We start from the raw sequence: 16,890 nt of genomic DNA on the forward strand, positions 1-16,890 counted from the left end.
ATGCAGTCAGGGTCAGGCCATTTCAAGCCTGCTGAGCTCATATGATCTGTCAGCCTGCTGCATGACTTCTCAACGGTAACTCATGGTTAGCTTCCTTACACAGGGCCCGGTGTGGGGTAGCCTGGTGGCGCAAACAATATGCCATTTAGGTTGATGCTCATTCACACCGTGGCGTTCACTTTAAATTGATGCTAATGAAAGAGTTCATTCCCCTTTCTGAGCTCTCTGCCTGGTGTGGGAACAAGCCCTCATCTGCCCCGTGGTGTCATCACATTCCTACCTGCAGCCCTCAGAGACGGCATGGGGGCTCCAGCTCTGCGTTTTGTTGAGCTGTCAGCTTTGTGTTGTTCAGGGTGTCTGTTAAGGCTTTCAGTTTGGCAACGGCCCTGTTTTCCTCCACACTCGTTTATTTTCATTTCACCGTGAGGAGATAAAGCGATGTCATCACCTCCTCCTCCCTCTGCACCTCCCCCTCTCCCCCCACTTTGCCCCTCTCCACCACCCCCACCTCCCCCCTCTACACCTCCCCCTTGCACTCTACCTCTCCCTCCTGCTTCCCCTCGTCCACCTCCCTCTCCTCCAGTCCCTGTGGGAGGTGTGGCTGTCTTCCATGAGTGTAACGGCGTGTGGGAAATCTCCCCTCACTGCTCACCTAGTCTTGCCTAGTGCCAGTTGGGAAGTCTGTCCCGCTGGGTTCCTCCACACCTCTGCAATACGTTGTTGTCTGCAGTATCTAGTAACCTCCTCCTAGCTAGCTCGGGAGATTCTTTGGGCAAAGTAGTCTTAACATGAGTGTATTTGATATCCATTTACACCCAAAGACATGACCACTGCCAATTCTGCAGCCAGCATTGGAAAAAGGGCTGCTCCAGTAGGCCTGGCTTCACGTGGAGGAGGATGTGGTTCTCTAACTGACTGGATGTGCAACATCAAGTCAAACTTGCTGATGGAGCGAAGGTTGTAGGATGCTGTTGCTCTTGGCTTCCACTCTTCCTGTTTTTCCTTACTTTCCTCCATTCTGTTCCTCCTCCCTCTGGCTTGGGGTGGTGTAAGTGGTTGCCAGCGCTTCAGTTGGGCTTCACTGTGGCTTTGGTTTCCCCTCACCTCAGAGTCCAGAAGACTAACTGCTGTTTGACTTGGGGATGTTTCAAGAAGGAGCGGTTGATTCCTGTCGAACCCTGGCTTATTTTATTTATGTTTTCGTTTTTTGGTGTTCTGTTGAGGTAGAATTCAACGAGAGAAGATCCAGTAATGTCGCTGCCTTTTAAGTAAGTGAAAGGGGAAAAAAAAGTCTCCACAGAAGACAGAAAAATGATCTTGCCTTTATTCATTAATAAGCACCTCATGGTTTTATGAAGCCTTATTTGTGTCTCTCTCATGTTAATCATCATATTCTGTAAATGGACATAGACAGAAAGAGAAGGAGGAGGTGAAAGGTGAAATTAGATGCAGAGAAACCACATCCATGTTCTAATAACTTATCTCTCCCGAGTCTTTGGTATCAAGGGATTTGGCCCCACAGAAGAAGGCCTTCCCAGTTGGGCCGGCTAAGGCACGCTGTCACAGGGGAATGACGTCTGTCTGTTTTGGCCTGTGTCCCCAATTTCCTGGAGCTTGAGGAGGTTGCGTGAGGAGGCCACATCCACGTTGTGTTTTAGAATTTCTCGATCACCCTGCCCTCCTGGGGTTCAATCGTACAGACGGACCTGAAACCTGGATGTCTGGGTCATCCTGGGGGAGGACGGTGTGTGTGTGAAATGCGATTGATTCACTAAAGATTCAGTACGATGCTTCTGAAAGCGTAAGTGAAACCGGTCCAATGATTGGATGATTACATCCCCCCAGGTCTAGGTGAGACTGGGCTTCTGCTGTCAGGCGTGGGGGGATGGGTCTAGTCTTGTCCTAGGAATGGTCCAGAATCAGTCTGGGTAATCTCTCACTTTGTAGCACTCCAGTGAACAAAGTAACTCTTCCTGCCTTGATACCTCTCAAACACACACATCCATGTACAAATACACACATGTGCGTTGCTCAGCCTTGGCAAACATCCTTTGAAGACCAAAGTGAAGCGTGTTCTGTTTTTAAAGTTGATCAAATCAAAAGAAATGGGATGAGCGGGAGGTAACCCTTCTTTGCTGAAACTAGTTATTGGTGAAATCTGTCTCCCTTTGTGTTGTAGTCTATCTAGTGTTTACGAATCTGCTATTGGTGATGTCTCCCTTTGTGTTGTAGTCTATCTGGTGTTTATGAATCTGCTATTGGTGATGTCACCCTTTGTGTTGTAGTCTGTCTGGATATATTCTGAAACTACACATCATATCCACATGTTTTTGCAAAACAGTATGCATTGCTTAGATTTCTATTATTCACTGGTTCACTGAAGTGGCCTTGGTGTTAATGCGTGTATGTCTGTCTTTGAGAAGCAGGGCTCTCCACAGCTGCTGAGTCTGCTGTGGCTGCTTATGGTTGGGCAGTAGATCTTCTCTCCACCGTTGTCCAGCCCCACAGAAACACCCCTCGCAGCCCGTTGAGCTGACCTGCTGCACCTGCCAAGGCTGATGTGTGATTCTCATGATAGACAAGGGGAGGACGGGGGGGGAGGAGGGAGAGAGGGAGAGGGAGGGAGGGAGGGAGGGAGAGAGGGAGGGGGAGGGAAACACCATAAAAAAAATACAAATTCGCACTCACTATCAGGCCGCCTGCAGGTGCAAAGTTTATACCTAAACACAGATGTGTACTTCGCTAAAATACGGTATCCAGGGACCTTTTTAGCTTGACTTGGATCTGAAACTATACTAAGGGCCGGAGAGTGTTGATCTGTGCGTTTTCTTCGCCAGTGCGCCGTCCTCTACTATGACCTCTGTGTGGTAGTCGTGCTTCTCATGACAGGCTCAGTATGGCAGACTGGCTCGACCTGTTCTGCTGTGTTAGTCACTAGGCCACAACACACACATACCTCCCCTCTCTGTTGTTTCTCTGTCTTGCACACGATTGCTCAAGCTCTTCTTCCATTAATGTGTCATATTATTCTTCCTCTTGCTACTCTGTTTGGTAGAGGCTCAGATTCCCTTTTTTACATTTTCCTTTGCTTCTATACGCTCGCCCACGTGTCTGCTGGTTGGGCGCCGGCGGGACCTCTGAACGTATGGTTATACGTCTGTCTGTTGGCATGAGTAACGCCTGTATGTTCCCATTTACACCCCACCAGCATGGTGGACAGTCATTTTGGCTGGTGCGTCTTCTGCAACACAAAGGCCGTTTTATGTGGGAGGGCTTGATCCTTCGTCTTTGCCCTTTTCCCTTTACACTCCAGAGTTGGCACACAAACTGGGCCAATGGCTGGGGGGGCTGGTGGTTGGGGGAGACTCCGGGAGGTGGAAAAGATCCCCCCCCCCGCCCCCGCCCCCCCCCACCCCTGATTGGCATCAGCACCTGTGGACGTTGATTTACCCGTGCGCCTGAACCCCTGGCCCGGCCTTGTTGTGGTTGGCCCCGGTGCCCCGCGGGCAGGTCAGCCCTGCTCATCGCAGAAGGGAGTTGTCAGCTTTAAAGGCTTTGCGCGCGGGCAGCTGCTGCCTGGAGCCGGGTTATATTTACCCTGCCAGGGACAGGAGGCGCTTGCAGGGCATTGGCGTTTACACCGGCTACTTGTGCTCAATGAGCTCTTCATCCACACAGAAGCCTCATCCGTTCCCGGGTGTAGGGTGGCTAGGGGGGTGGGGTCACCCGCGGAAGGATTTGATCCTCTCGCTAGCTGGTGCAGGTGGTGTCTGGTCAGTTATCCTCAGTCCAGTTCCACACAGTTGGCTGGATGACTCTGGTGTGATGGCAGCAATTACCAATGGAGCCACCTGTCTCTCTGCCTGTGTGTGTGTGTCTCTGCCTGTGTGTGTGTGTCTCTCTGCCTGTGTTTGTGTGTCTCTCTGCCTGTGTTTGTGTGTCTCTCTGCCTGTGTTTGTGTGTCTCTCTGCCTGTGTTTGTGTGTCTCTCTGCCTGTGTTTGTGTGTCTCTCTGCCTGTGTTTGTGTGTCTCTCTGCCTGTGTTTGTGTGTCTCTCTGCCTGTGTTTGTGTGTCTCTCTGCCTGTGTGTGTGTGTCTCTCTGCCTGTGTGTGTGTCTCTCTGCCTGTGTGTGTGTCTCTCTGCCTGCCTGTGTGAGTGTCTCTCTGCCTGCCTGTGTGTGTGTCTCTCTGCCTGCCTGTGTGTGTGTGTCTCTCTGCCTGCCTGTGTGTGTGTGTCTCTCTGCCTGCCTGTGTGTGTGTGTCTCTCTGCCTGCCTGTGTGTGTGTGTCTCTCTGCCTGCCTGTGTGTGTGTGTGTGTGTGTGTCTCTCTGCCTGCCTGTGTGTGTGTGTCTCTCTGCCTACCTGTGTGTGTGTGTCTCTCTGCCTACCTGTGTGTGTGTGTGTCTCTGCCTACCTGTGTGTGTGTGTCTCTCTGCCTGCCTGCCTGTGTGTGTGTGTCTCTCTGCCTGCCTGTGTGTGTGTGTCTCTCTGCCTGTGTGTGTGTGTGTGTGTCTCTCTGCCTGTGTGTGTGTGTGTGTCTCTCTGCCTGTGTGTGTGTGTGTGTGTCTCTCTGCCTGTGTGTGTGTGTGTCTCTCTGCCTGTGTGTGTGTGTGTCTCTCTGCCTGTGTGTTTGTGTCTCTCTGCCTGTGTGTGTGTGTCTCTCTGCCTGTGTGTTTGTGTCTCTCTGCCTGTGTGTTTGTGTGTCTCTCTGCCTGTGTGTTTGTGTGTCTCTCTGCCTGTGTTTGTGTGTCTCTCTGCCTGTGTAGGTGTGTCTCTCTGCCTGTGTATGTGTGTCTCTCTCTCTCTGCCTGTGTGTGTGTGTCTCTCTCTCTCTTTGCCTGTGTGTGTGTCTGTCTCTCTCTCTTTGCCTGTGTGTGTGTCTCTCTCTCTCTCTCTCTCTGCCTGTGTGTGTGTGTGTCTCTCTCTCTCTCTCTCTCTGCCTGTGTGTGTGTGTGTGTCTCTCTCTCTCTCTCTCTCTCTGCCTGTGTGTGTGTGTGTGTCTCTCTCTCTCTCTCTCTCTCTGCCTGTGTGTGTGTGTGTCTCTCTCTCTCTCTCTCTGCCTGTGTGTGTGTCTCTCTCTCTGCCTGTGTGTGTGTGTGTGTGTCTCTCTCTCTGCCTGTGTGTGTGTGTGTGTCTCTCTCTCTGCCTGTGTGTGTGTGTGTGTCTCTCTCTGCCTGTGTGTGTGTGTGTGTGTCTCTCTCTGCCTGTGTGTGTGTGTGTGTCTCTCTCTGCCTGTGTGTGTGTGTGTCTCTCTCTCTGCCTGTGTGTGTGTGTGTGTGTGTGTGTGTGTGTGTGTGTGTGTCTCTCTCTGCCTGTGTGTGTGTGTGTGTGTGTGTGTGTGTCTCTCTCTGCCTGTGTGTCTCTGCCTACATGGAGCCTAAGGGGTCGTGTATGTGTTGGAGGGTGTTTGAACAGAGGTGCTCAGGGACGGGAGGGGTTTGTCTCCAGCGACCTTGAAATGTCCTGCAGAGTCAGGAAGAGAGAGAGAGGGAGAGGACCAACCGCGTGCGTGTGTCTGTGTGTGCGTGCGTGTGTGTGCGCGTCTGCGCGCACCTGTACGTGCTTTGGCTTCATGGGGATAGTTGTGATCAGATCAACACTGACTAAGCAGCTCCCATGTTGGAGTGTGCTATGGTCAACCATATGCTGGCTACAGTTGCTAATTATTTCTGTGTCTTGAGAGTTGAATGCTGATTGCTCTTAGACCTGATGTGGGCCTTGGACTGTGTTGGAGTAGGCAGAACTGAAAGACTGGGTGATGTTCTGCAGTTTTATTACAATTTTATTAAGATGGATTCTCCCAATAGTTTTATTTTAGTGTCACAAGGGAGTGTTTGCACACGGATCCATGGACTCACACACACACATTTTCTCCTCGGGTTCTGAGATGGGCCTCTTTAATGTTGAAAGCAGATGTTTGGTTTGGCCCTGGGATGGTGGTGCCGGGTAGATCCATGGTCTCTCTTTGCTCCACTGGACTCGCTCCCTCAATTGGTCTCTCTTGCTGGGCTCTCTGCACATTTCAGGGATAATAAGGTTTAAGGGCCTTGCTCAAGGTCACTGCATTGTTCCGGGGGAGGGACCACATCTAACGTCTCTCATTCTCGTTATGTCCCTGTCCTCCTGTCTGGGACAGTGACGTGGTTCACGGGAGTCTTGTTCTGGGTCGTTCCGCTGTGCCGACAGGGTAATCGCCCGAGCATTCGGAAAACAACTAGGTCTACTGATCCACACAGCTTTTAATAGAACTGGATGACTTCATGATTGAAAGTTGTTTTGCTGGAGAGACACGAGCATTGAGACTTAACTGCTCATATTTGTTTACTCATTTTAGTATCATAAATTCTGAGTATATATACATGATTCTATCTGGGGCCTCATCTGGAGTCTAATATATCACGTCATTTTCCAGGTTGTGTACATAGGAAACACATTGGGCAAGTGACACGACTAAATTCTTTGTTGCATGTTCTTGATCAACATAGTAGACAATGGTCTTGTTCAGCTCTGTTCGTTGTTAAGTATTGTTTGTCTTTCCCATTGTCTGCCGTTAGTGAATCAACTGGCTGCTAACACTACTGACACACTACTGCTACACACACACTTCCCCCGACACACACACTGCCCCGACACGCACACACTGGTCTGACACACATACTGCTCCGGGCTAAATTGGGTCTGGCAGGGCCTAGGTTCTGAAGGTTGACTTTCAGCTGGATCTACATCTGTCTGGCCCTGGTTCTTCTGTTTGGGGATCAGTGTCTTGATCTTGACAACTAAGTATCACATGATCATTGTTGGTGATGAAGGGAGCTCTGCGTGTGTGTGTGTGTGTGTGTGTTTGAGTGTTTAGTGTGCATGCCAGTGTGTGTCCCTGCCAGTTGTCACAGTGCTCTGGGGCAGGTATGCAACAGAAACCTCTCTACTGGAGGGCTGTCACTAGGTCTGTCTCTCTGCCTGGCTCTCTGTCTGCCTGTCTGTCTAAAATGATATTTGCTGCCCTTTCATCTGTAACTTCCTCTCTCATTGTCTCTCTCCCATCAGTGTCGGTCAGGGTAATTGGCACAGTCGGGAGGAATACAGTGCTGATAGAAACTCTAAGAGAAGATGAGTGGAGAGAATGAGAGAGAGGGAAGAAGAGGGAGAGTGGAGAGCTGCTCTGGGTTTGATTAGGTTGTGGCGGGTTTGCAGTGTTGTAGAGATGAATGGGAGGGAAGAGGCTGACCAGGTCACTGGCACCACAGGGTTAAAGGTTGTGTGGCAACAGTAGAAGTGTGTGTGTGTGTGTAAAAGAGCGAGAGAAGCTTTCTGTTTTTAAGGATGTTGGTGAGAATTTGTCTTTCTATTTCCAATAAAAACTGCAAAATGTTTTTATATAATATTGTGGTATGTTAGATAGCCCCACACTATTGAGTCATTGTTTTCTCTATAACCATGTTTGGTTATTGTGAGGACAGCTGTATTGAATTGGCTTCAACTTGGCTTTTCATACAAAGCCTTCCAGTTGATTACAATGGGAATCTTGTGTTTTCTTTCCTTTTTCCCCCCAAAAAAAAGGAATAGAATAACCCCACATCTCAAATGAAGGTGAGAGTCAGGTCTATGAGGACAAAAACATACTGTATGTTAACTTTCATTTGAATTGTTACAGTACCATAGGAATAGGAACGATTTATCGCTGTAGCAACGTAAACATACTTCATTAAAAAGCTTCTTGAAGTGACAGTTCAGAGTTTGGAACCTGCAATAAATGGCCCAAGACACGAACCACTGGGCTGTCTGGCTTCTGTTAAGGATCCCTCTATTACTTTATATAGGTGTATGTTGTCCTGTGTACGCCAACATGTACGCCTTCACTGTACATGTATAGTGTGATAATATAAGAAGTACTTATGGGGGTCCTTGATAGGGTGTTCATGACACTAATAAATGGTTGGTCAACCGAGAGTTTACAGTTCTTTCAAACAATTGATTGGTTGGCAGATTTAAAAGGTGTATTTTTTCCATGTAACACCCTAGGCATACCCTATGTTTTAAGAAAATTGCTATATGCACTGAGCTTGTATGACGCTTTAAAATGCATTACAAATGCTCAAGCTATATTATTGATATAATAATATTTGGAGCTATAGCTCTAGATAACGAGATATTCTGCAGTTATGCTAATTAGGTTTCTGTTCATGTCACATGTTAACACACACAATTGCTGTAATTAGCTTGCCGTAAATGACAGTTATGTATTAGAAAAGCATTATTTGCCAAAAATCTATCATGTTAGGCAGCTATTTCTGTATAAGGAGATGATGTCACCTCTGTAGTACAGAACCAGCAGATTTGGACACACCTGTATGCTAGGGTTTTAGGATTGTCTTGAAACGTTCACATTCCTGTTCTCTGCCCTGCAGGCTGTCACTGTGGGGAGCAGTGCTTAGAATATTAGCTGTATCCTAGGGTGACCTGATCTAATCTTTTAAATGATCTCTAGTCCAACATTGGAGTTTTCATATTGAATATTAAACTGATAACATTTAAATAGGAACCAATACTATATTACTATTTTATATATTATAGTATATTATTATATTATGTTATTGTTTCTTGAAAAATGCCCACTTTGAATTTGGTGCAAGCAAAACGTAAAAAAAAAAAAACTGGGACGGGGCAACAAAAGACTGGAAAAGTTGTGTAATGCAAAATAAATCTTGTGGAACATCTCCCAGATAATTAGGTTCATTGACATCAGGTCAGTAACATGATTGACTATAAAAAGAGCATCGCAGAGAGGAAGTGAGGATGGGGAGGGGTTCACCACTCTGTTAAAGACTACGCAGGCAAATGCTGCAACAGTTTAAGAATAATGTTTCTCAAAGTCAAATTGCAAAGAGTTTGGGGATTACATCTACAGTACATAATATCATTAAAAGATTCAGATAATTCAGAGAAATCTGTCTGCAAGGGACAAGGCTGAAAGTCAAATTGTTTGACTAGGGGACTGTTGATTGTCATAGTAGTATGCCTAAAACAAAGATTAATATTAGGTTGACCTAAACATCTGCCTGCATGTTTATAGACAACAAGCTGCAGGATGTGTATGTCATTATGCTCTTACTTCTAAAACTTCAGGCAGACTTTAGTCATTCAAAGACTGTGTGTGAGTCAATAAAGCATTGCAAATGAGCTAGTTAGTAGCTATAGGTAACAAATGATCTGTACAAGACATGCCAGTGGATGAATTACAACCTTACCCTATCCAACAGTAGCTGTAGGATCAAGTTACAACCTGCCCATTTCTTGCTAAACTAGCCAACTGAGTTGCTTAGAAATGTACCTTGGAAGCTGAGTTGTTAGCTAGAGATGTCCTGACAGAAAGATAAAGTATTTCTAGATCGCAGAAATTGAACACTTGTTTTTTTTAAGCAAATGTGCACAACAGTTGTTACATTCCCATTGGAACAGATTTTCTGATACAGTGTATTCTCAATCTGAGAATCAATGACTGCTTCTTTGGTGATATTGTTGATCATAAGGCAAATATAATTCCCAAATGATTTTGATCTGAAGCAACATAGACTTGAAATATTAAATAATGAGCTAAAAAAATCCTTTATTATTAATAGGTACATCCCATGTTGATATACTGAGTTTGTCAAGAGATTAATAAAAAAAGATCCAGACCATTATGTTGTGTAGTTAGGTTGGTAAGTCAAATTTTAACAGGAATGCATAATTGGCTGTCTCTGGGAAGATATCTGGGAATGTTGCCTGACAACATTGGCCACCATGACCCCCAAAAAACTGTCTTCCCAAAATAATAACACCTCCGTTTAGTTTACTTTGTTTTTAGCAGTACAACTTTATCTTAATGTCTGTGTTTTACCTATAAATTATTGTCACCACTCCCTAACATATGTGTTTTTACAAATTTGGCACTTAAATAAACATATTTTGTTATTTATATATATTTTATTGCTTAACGCCATTTGTAAAAGAAAATGTTTGTTTAAAGACAGTTTTCTTTAAACATATATATTTATGGTTAAAAATAGTGTGATATTGCAGGACAAATAGCCTTAAACCATTTTGTTGTCTTTCCAAAAAGTGTAGAATTGCAGAAAATGTGCTTTAAAAGAGCAATATGTTGTACCTCTCTTTAAACAGCTCTTCTAAAACAGTCCTCTAATGGTCGTTTTTTATTTAGACATGAGCTCTGTTCCTTTTAATTCTCTGTTTGTTTCATTGTCATCCGGACTCAGTCATTACCTTACTTCCAGTTTAACTGCTTTAAAGCCAGACAGGGACTCCGTCAGGAACACTGCCGCCTGGCCAGGCAGTGTGGAAAGTCCCTCTATGGCAGCTAATGGCACCGGACCAGATCGAACAATGCTGCAACGTCCTGAAGCAGTATCACATTTCTCGCTCAATGGCCACGGTCAAGGGCGTGAGAAACTGAAGTCGGTCTTTCTACTGTGAGGCGAAAGAACTTGAAACCCCTTTCAACCTTTATGGATTGGAAGAGAATATGCAGATATTAGATATGTTTAGCCATCTGCACAGATTGAAGCTTTCCACTTGATTGGAAGAGAAGTTGCAGGTGATGCTAAGCAGCTTGCACAGCATATTTCCTGATTGGAGGAGACGCTACAGATTAATGCGAGTTGTTGGGCATGCCTGAGAGTTCACCAAATGGCAGTGATGTCATTCAGGTAATTTGGTTGACCACCCACTGTGCAACGCTAGTGTTTCTGGATGAATCCACTTTAAGCTCCCGGTAATTAGTAACTGATTGGAGAAGAACACAATGTGCTTTAGCAGTATGCGCGCACACTCCACTCTCCTCCATGGCTTCGTCTCCCTCCAGTAAAGTTAATCTATGTCGTGAATCACTGGGGCCTTCTTGGCTGTGTTTTGCATTTGTGCATCATTACTTACCTTGTCGTCCACAGGATTTACACTGGGTATTTATAGTATTTACTTTAGTTCATTACTGTTTTTGAGTAGCTCTCTTGCTTTGCAATTACATTTTTAGCTCTTGTAAAAATGCAGGGTTTCCCCAGTCATAATCCCGACCAGAGGGTATAGCTAAGGGCATGCAACTTAAGCAAGCATGCAGAAAACGACTAGCAACTTAGAAGAGCATTTGGAAATACTCAGTTCTGATGGTGATGTTATTTTTTTTATTGGTGGGGGGGTTTAGAGGAAACGGGATACTTTCCTGGTGTTGTAGCTGTCACGCTGATATTGGCTACAGTAGCGTTATATTTGATATCCACTGTAAACAGGTCAAACACCTTGAGAGGAGGAGTTTGCAAGCTTTGTCAGCTAGCTCATCACTTGCATAAAAGAACATGTTCAGAGATCAAAGGCTCGCATGTTGATATATTTTGACACGGCCGTGTGACTTTTCATAGATGTTTTCTTTGCTATGATGCAACCATATACTGATTTAAGGTCAACTATTTTTTTTGGGCAATTATTTAACATTGCATACTTTAGGTACATATTACATTTCCATAGTGGGATCTCTGCAACCTTATTTGCTAGCAACAAAGTGAATGTGAAAATGGTCACATTCTGCTAGTAATATTTCCAGTAAATGGAAGGCTGTGAAACAGTAGGTTACATTGCTTGCTTTACCAATGTCTGTTTAGGACATGGGCCATTACTTTAAATCATGCTGGGAACCTATTCATGCAACTTTGAGATATATATATATATATATATATATATATATATATATACCTGTTGAGTATATTATGATTAACAGTATATTAAATCAAAGATGGTATACAAAAAGTGTATTTTTTTCACAGATTTATTTTGCAATATTCATAAATGTAAGTTAAAACCTGCAATCAATATATTACTGAAAACATCATGATAGTACCATTCTATGGATTACCTTTTGTTGAAATCCTCCAAAATCATGGAATGGTTTTGCCCTGGACCACTCATGTGTCTTCTGAAATCAATAGCTCTAAATTAAACAGAAACAACTAAATTGACAACCGTCAGTGACCACATAGTGTTATCATGAAATTTAGATGCTTAGTTCTACATGTTTTAAATTGCAAAATGTGTTGCTGATTGGTGATGTCCAAACCTGCAAAAATGTTTGACTGTAAAGACTGTGTGTTCTGTTACAGGGTCAGACTGTGTTGTTGCAGCCTGTTGCCCGTATAGCGGAGGTTCTGTACAGCTACAAACCCATTGAAATCAACACCTACGGACCCCCCGTGCCTGAACTGGAGCAGCTGGGACGGCTCGGGTAAGGACCAATCTTTTTTATTTTACCACTATTAATACTGATACAGACAGAAATGGCTTCTGTTATCAGTGGGTTCCCTCAATCCCACCTGCCTTCAGTTGCTTCCATCTGGCATTTCTTTCGGTTTCTCTCATATCGATACGCTAATATGCAAACAGTCTTAAATTCTGCCGTTTACTGCAATACCATAAGCTGTGAACACAAGCAGGAAGATGAGTGAGGCACGCCCAGCTCCCGGCATGGGTTGGAAGGGTGTGTAATGGTACACGGAAACATAATACAGTATAGACCATGGCTGCAGGAAGATCATCCGATCAGGGGGTCCTGGGAATAAACGGATGAGGTGCCCATTGATCGCAACTGACAGAACGTGGGTGCTAATTGGTTGTATCAACTCGTGTCTCCTTGGCGGATGGACTATTTTCCTCGGTTATGATACAGACCTCTGCTCTTCACAGCGGGTTCAGTTGCCCCATAAGCCCTGAGCCACCCGCACAGGGAAAAGCGTTCCTGACCCAAATTGCACAGAAGCAATCACTCCCACATACTAGCATACATGTTGAACGCAGCATCTGGGACAGTAGTTGACCAAGCTACGTTCTGCACTGTACCAATGTTCTCATGGTTCCCCAGATGCTGTAGACCGGTGTGGAGGGCAGAGGCTGCTGCTGTTCATAGTAACCTAGTCCCAGTCCCCTAACCAAGTGTCTAAAGCACAGAGGCTTGGCCATACAACAACAATGTGGATAAAATGGCAAAAATGAGCTTTGTGTTTCTAGGTTGATAGGCACAAAACAGATTACAGACTATTAAACATCTACCTCATTTTGTACTCATTCCAATTCATTCCATCGTGGGCCTTGTTTCTTCTGTTTGTTAGTTTTTTTGTATTTTCCTATAATTGCTGTCCAGTTAAGATCTAGACAACCAAGTGAGGGAAGATCCTTACTAATTTGTGAAGTTGATCAAGTGCATAGTAGGCGTGACGACATGCAGACACTTGGCCATCTATGGAATTAATTTGATGTTTGGATTCATTGGTGTTTCGCTCCCATCATGAAATTGTTTCTTTTCCAGTTGCTCCCTCCCTCAATTTATTGTCTAATGTACATTCAAAATCACACTTTGAAATCGATTCCATTTGTGAATGGGTGTGATTTAAGCCAAACTCTGATATTACCCACTGGCTAAGGGTTTATGGGGCAGAGTGTACCCACTGTAAAGGCCAGAGGTTTTTACTATGCAATGTGCCAGTAAGTATGTGTTGGGAAAGAAATCTTTATCAGCAGTTCTGAAGTTTGAAGAGTCTACAATATGGCCAGATCTGATGGGGGACAGGGATGTACTATATCTGAAGGCACAGAGGTGGTAGAAGATGGGGATTGAAGGGGTAGTAGAGGCTGCTCTGGAGGTCTGGGTTTTTTCTCTGGAGGTGCCCCTGATTACCTGTGAGAGGACTGGTGGGTGGAGTGTGGGGACGGCAGGGTCTATGAGGAAAACAACCAACCAGTTTCTTGCACCAGCCTGCTTAGCCCCCAGCTCCAGCAACTCTCCGCCTCCTCTAGACCTCATTGTCCGTCAGCACCAGCAGGAAGTGCTTTCCCCAACACTGGGCCCCCTGGGCCAATCACTCCTCATCGCCATTGGCCCACTCCTCAACAAACACAGCCCATCCATCAGACAGCGCCCAGCCCAGCTGTCTGCACTGTGACAGGCTGGCACTAAAGCTCTCCCACCAGTCAAGAGCTCTGATCTGCAATTGAACATGCAGATGAATAAGGGCACTCAGTGGTGGAAAGAGGTGACTGTCATTGTGATATCTACCTCTACTCTATCGTAGCAACCATCATTCAGCAGAGATTACATTTCATGTGGCATCCAGATGATTATCTTGCAAAGGCTTTTAGACTCTTCTGAGAGAGGATGATTTGGTATGCGTTTCAATTGAGTTATAATTTTTTTTCTAGGATTAAGATTCTTATCAATTTCTTTTCCCTTTCCAACTCAAACACATTTCCCTCATGAACTCCTGGGCCACCTAATTGAAGTCAAGCCTTCTTAAAGGATTGCAGGATTTAAGTAAAGTAACTTGGATGTATCTACATTATGTATACAGTGTAATGCTGAGGTTTTGGTTCTTTTGCCTGGCTAATCAATATGCAGATGAACACATCTCAAAATGTTTTGCCGCATGCTGGAGCTGACCGATGAGAAGGGACGAAGGGGGGAGGAGGAGGAGGGACACAGGAGAGACTGGTGTCAGCAGTTCAAGGTTCCTGCAGGACCAGGGCTGGAGGGGAAGGGCTCTGACACTGAGATAAATGAGGCTCCTCTCAATGAGGAACACAAGACCCTTTGGCACAGCCAGCGAATCAGACTACTGTAAAGCAGTTTAACAGAAAAACCACAACTCCCACGATGCAGTTCACTCTGTTTGCAAGAACTGGAATAGTGCTGACACTTATGCATTGTTCGCAGTTTTGTGAATCAGCTAAGTTTGAAGTTAAACAGAATGAGATTCACCTTTTATTTGTATGAGGTGAGAGGCATCTAAAGATAAACCAGTACAGGACCAAACAGGAAGGAAATAGCGCAGATCACTTTGCCAAGCTTAACCTCAGAACACCACCAAGGGACATCAATAGACCACTAACTAACTACCTTGTGACAAGGCTGATTGCAGATCACAGAGATATCTCCTACCGCAGGAGCCTAAGGAAATGCACATACAGAACGTTTAATGGCATCAGAACAGGGCTATGTGTTTGTCCTTGCTTCTTTATCTTAGAGTTGTCTTCAACACCATTTCTATGTATCTCAGTTGGTAGAACATGTTGCTATATGGATGATCTGCTGTCAAACAACATTTTTATGACCCATTATTGTTTTCACTAGGCAAATTTTGGTGATTCAGAAACACAATCCAAATTTTCACTGCTATGCAAACAACAAACACCTGTACATTTTGATGGATTTGCATACCCTTCAAGCCAGTGTTCCAGACATAAGGAAGTGGATGGCCTAAATAATTAGAATTTTAAACTCTAACAAAACACAGACACTAGTTCTAGGTCCCAAGAAAGATCTGACAAGCTTAACGGTTGTGCAGTAAACTTAAACAGAACCTTTTCAGTCCATGAAAATAACATCAAATTGATCAGTAATACAGTGTAGACATTGTTAATGTTGTAAATTATTATATTGTAGCTGGAAACGGCAGATATTTAATGGAGTATCAACATAGGCATACAGATGCCCGTCATCAGCAACCATCAGTCCTGTGTTGCAATGGCACGTTGTTTGATAATCCAAGTTTATCATTTTAAAAAGGCTAATTCATCATTAGAAAACCCTTTTGCAATTATGCTAACACAGCTCATAACTGTTATGCTGATTTACAAAGCAATAAAACTGTCCTTCTCTAGATTGATTGATTATCCGGAGCACCAGCAATTTTGGTTTCAATTACAGGCCCGAAATGACCAGAAACAAAGAAATTTCTTCTGAATGTGGTCAGTCTATATTTGTTCTGAGAAATGAAGGCTATTCCATGTGAGAAATTGCCAAGAAGCTGAAGATCTTCTACAATGCTGTCTAGAACTCTCTTCACAGAACAGTGCATACTGGCTCTAACCAGAATAGAAAGAGGAGTGGGAGGCCTCGGTTCACAACTGAGCAAGAGCATAAAAACATTACCGTCTAGTTTGATAAACAGGTCCTCAAATGGCAGCTTCATTATATAGTGTCTGCAAAACACCAGTCTCAACATCAACAGTGAAGAAGACCCCGGGATGTTGGCGTTCCAGGCAGAGTTGCAAAGAAAAAGCCATATCTCAGAATGGCCAATAAAAAATAAAGATTAATATAGGCAAAATAACACAGTCACTGGACAGAGGAAGATTGGAAAAATTTGTTATGGACAGATGAAGGTTTGAGGGTTTCGGATCATAAAGAACAACCTTTGTGAGATGCAGACCAAATTATGCTGGACAGGGAGTGCTTGATGCCATCTGTCAAGCATGGTGGAGGCAATGTGATGGTGTGGGTATGCTTTGGTTGTGGTAAAGTGGGAGATTTATACAGGATAAAAGAGATCTTGAAAAATGGCTTTCACTCCATTTTGCAACAATATGGCATATCCTGTGGGCTGCAATTTCCTCCTACAACAGGAAAATGACCCAAAGCACAGCGCCAAGCTTTGCAAGAACTTTTTAAGGAAGATCCATTCAGCTGGTATTCTGTCTATAATGGAGTGGACAGCATAGTCAGCGGATCTCTACACTATTGAGCTGTTGTGGGAGCAGCTTGACTGTATGGTACATAAGAAGTGCCCATGAAGCCAATCCAATTTATGGGTGGAGCTTCAGGAAGCATGGGGTAAAATCTTTTCAGATTACCTCAACATATTTTTTGATGAAAGCAAAGATTCATGTTTTATTTCAGTAAAAAAAAATCTTACTTGTCAATTACTATATTTCCTATTCGGACTCATTTCATGTATGTTTTCATGGAAAACAAGGACATTTCTAAGTGACCCCACACGTTTGAACCATAGTGTGTCTTCAGAAAGGGGATGAGTTGCTGGGAAACAGCTTTTTCTAAAACATTGAGAGCATTGGGAGATTA

At 44.5% G+C, this 16,890-nt stretch overlaps 1 protein-coding gene across 1 annotated transcript in view; it reads left to right on the forward strand.

The window, feature by feature from the left end:
• Positions 1 to 16,890, forward strand: part of mnat1 (MNAT1 component of CDK activating kinase) — a 48,318-nt gene that overhangs the window by 18,238 nt on the left and 13,190 nt on the right. The window contains exon 8 of the mRNA XM_010878824.4: positions 12,143 to 12,264. Coding sequence (XP_010877126.1) covers positions 12,143 to 12,264 — 122 coding nt within the window. The remainder of the gene's footprint in view (positions 1 to 12,142; positions 12,265 to 16,890) is intronic.

Source organism: Esox lucius, chromosome 15 (genome assembly GCF_011004845.1).
Source record: "Esox lucius isolate fEsoLuc1 chromosome 15, fEsoLuc1.pri, whole genome shotgun sequence".
NCBI classification, from domain to species: Eukaryota; Metazoa; Chordata; class Actinopteri; order Esociformes; family Esocidae; genus Esox; species Esox lucius.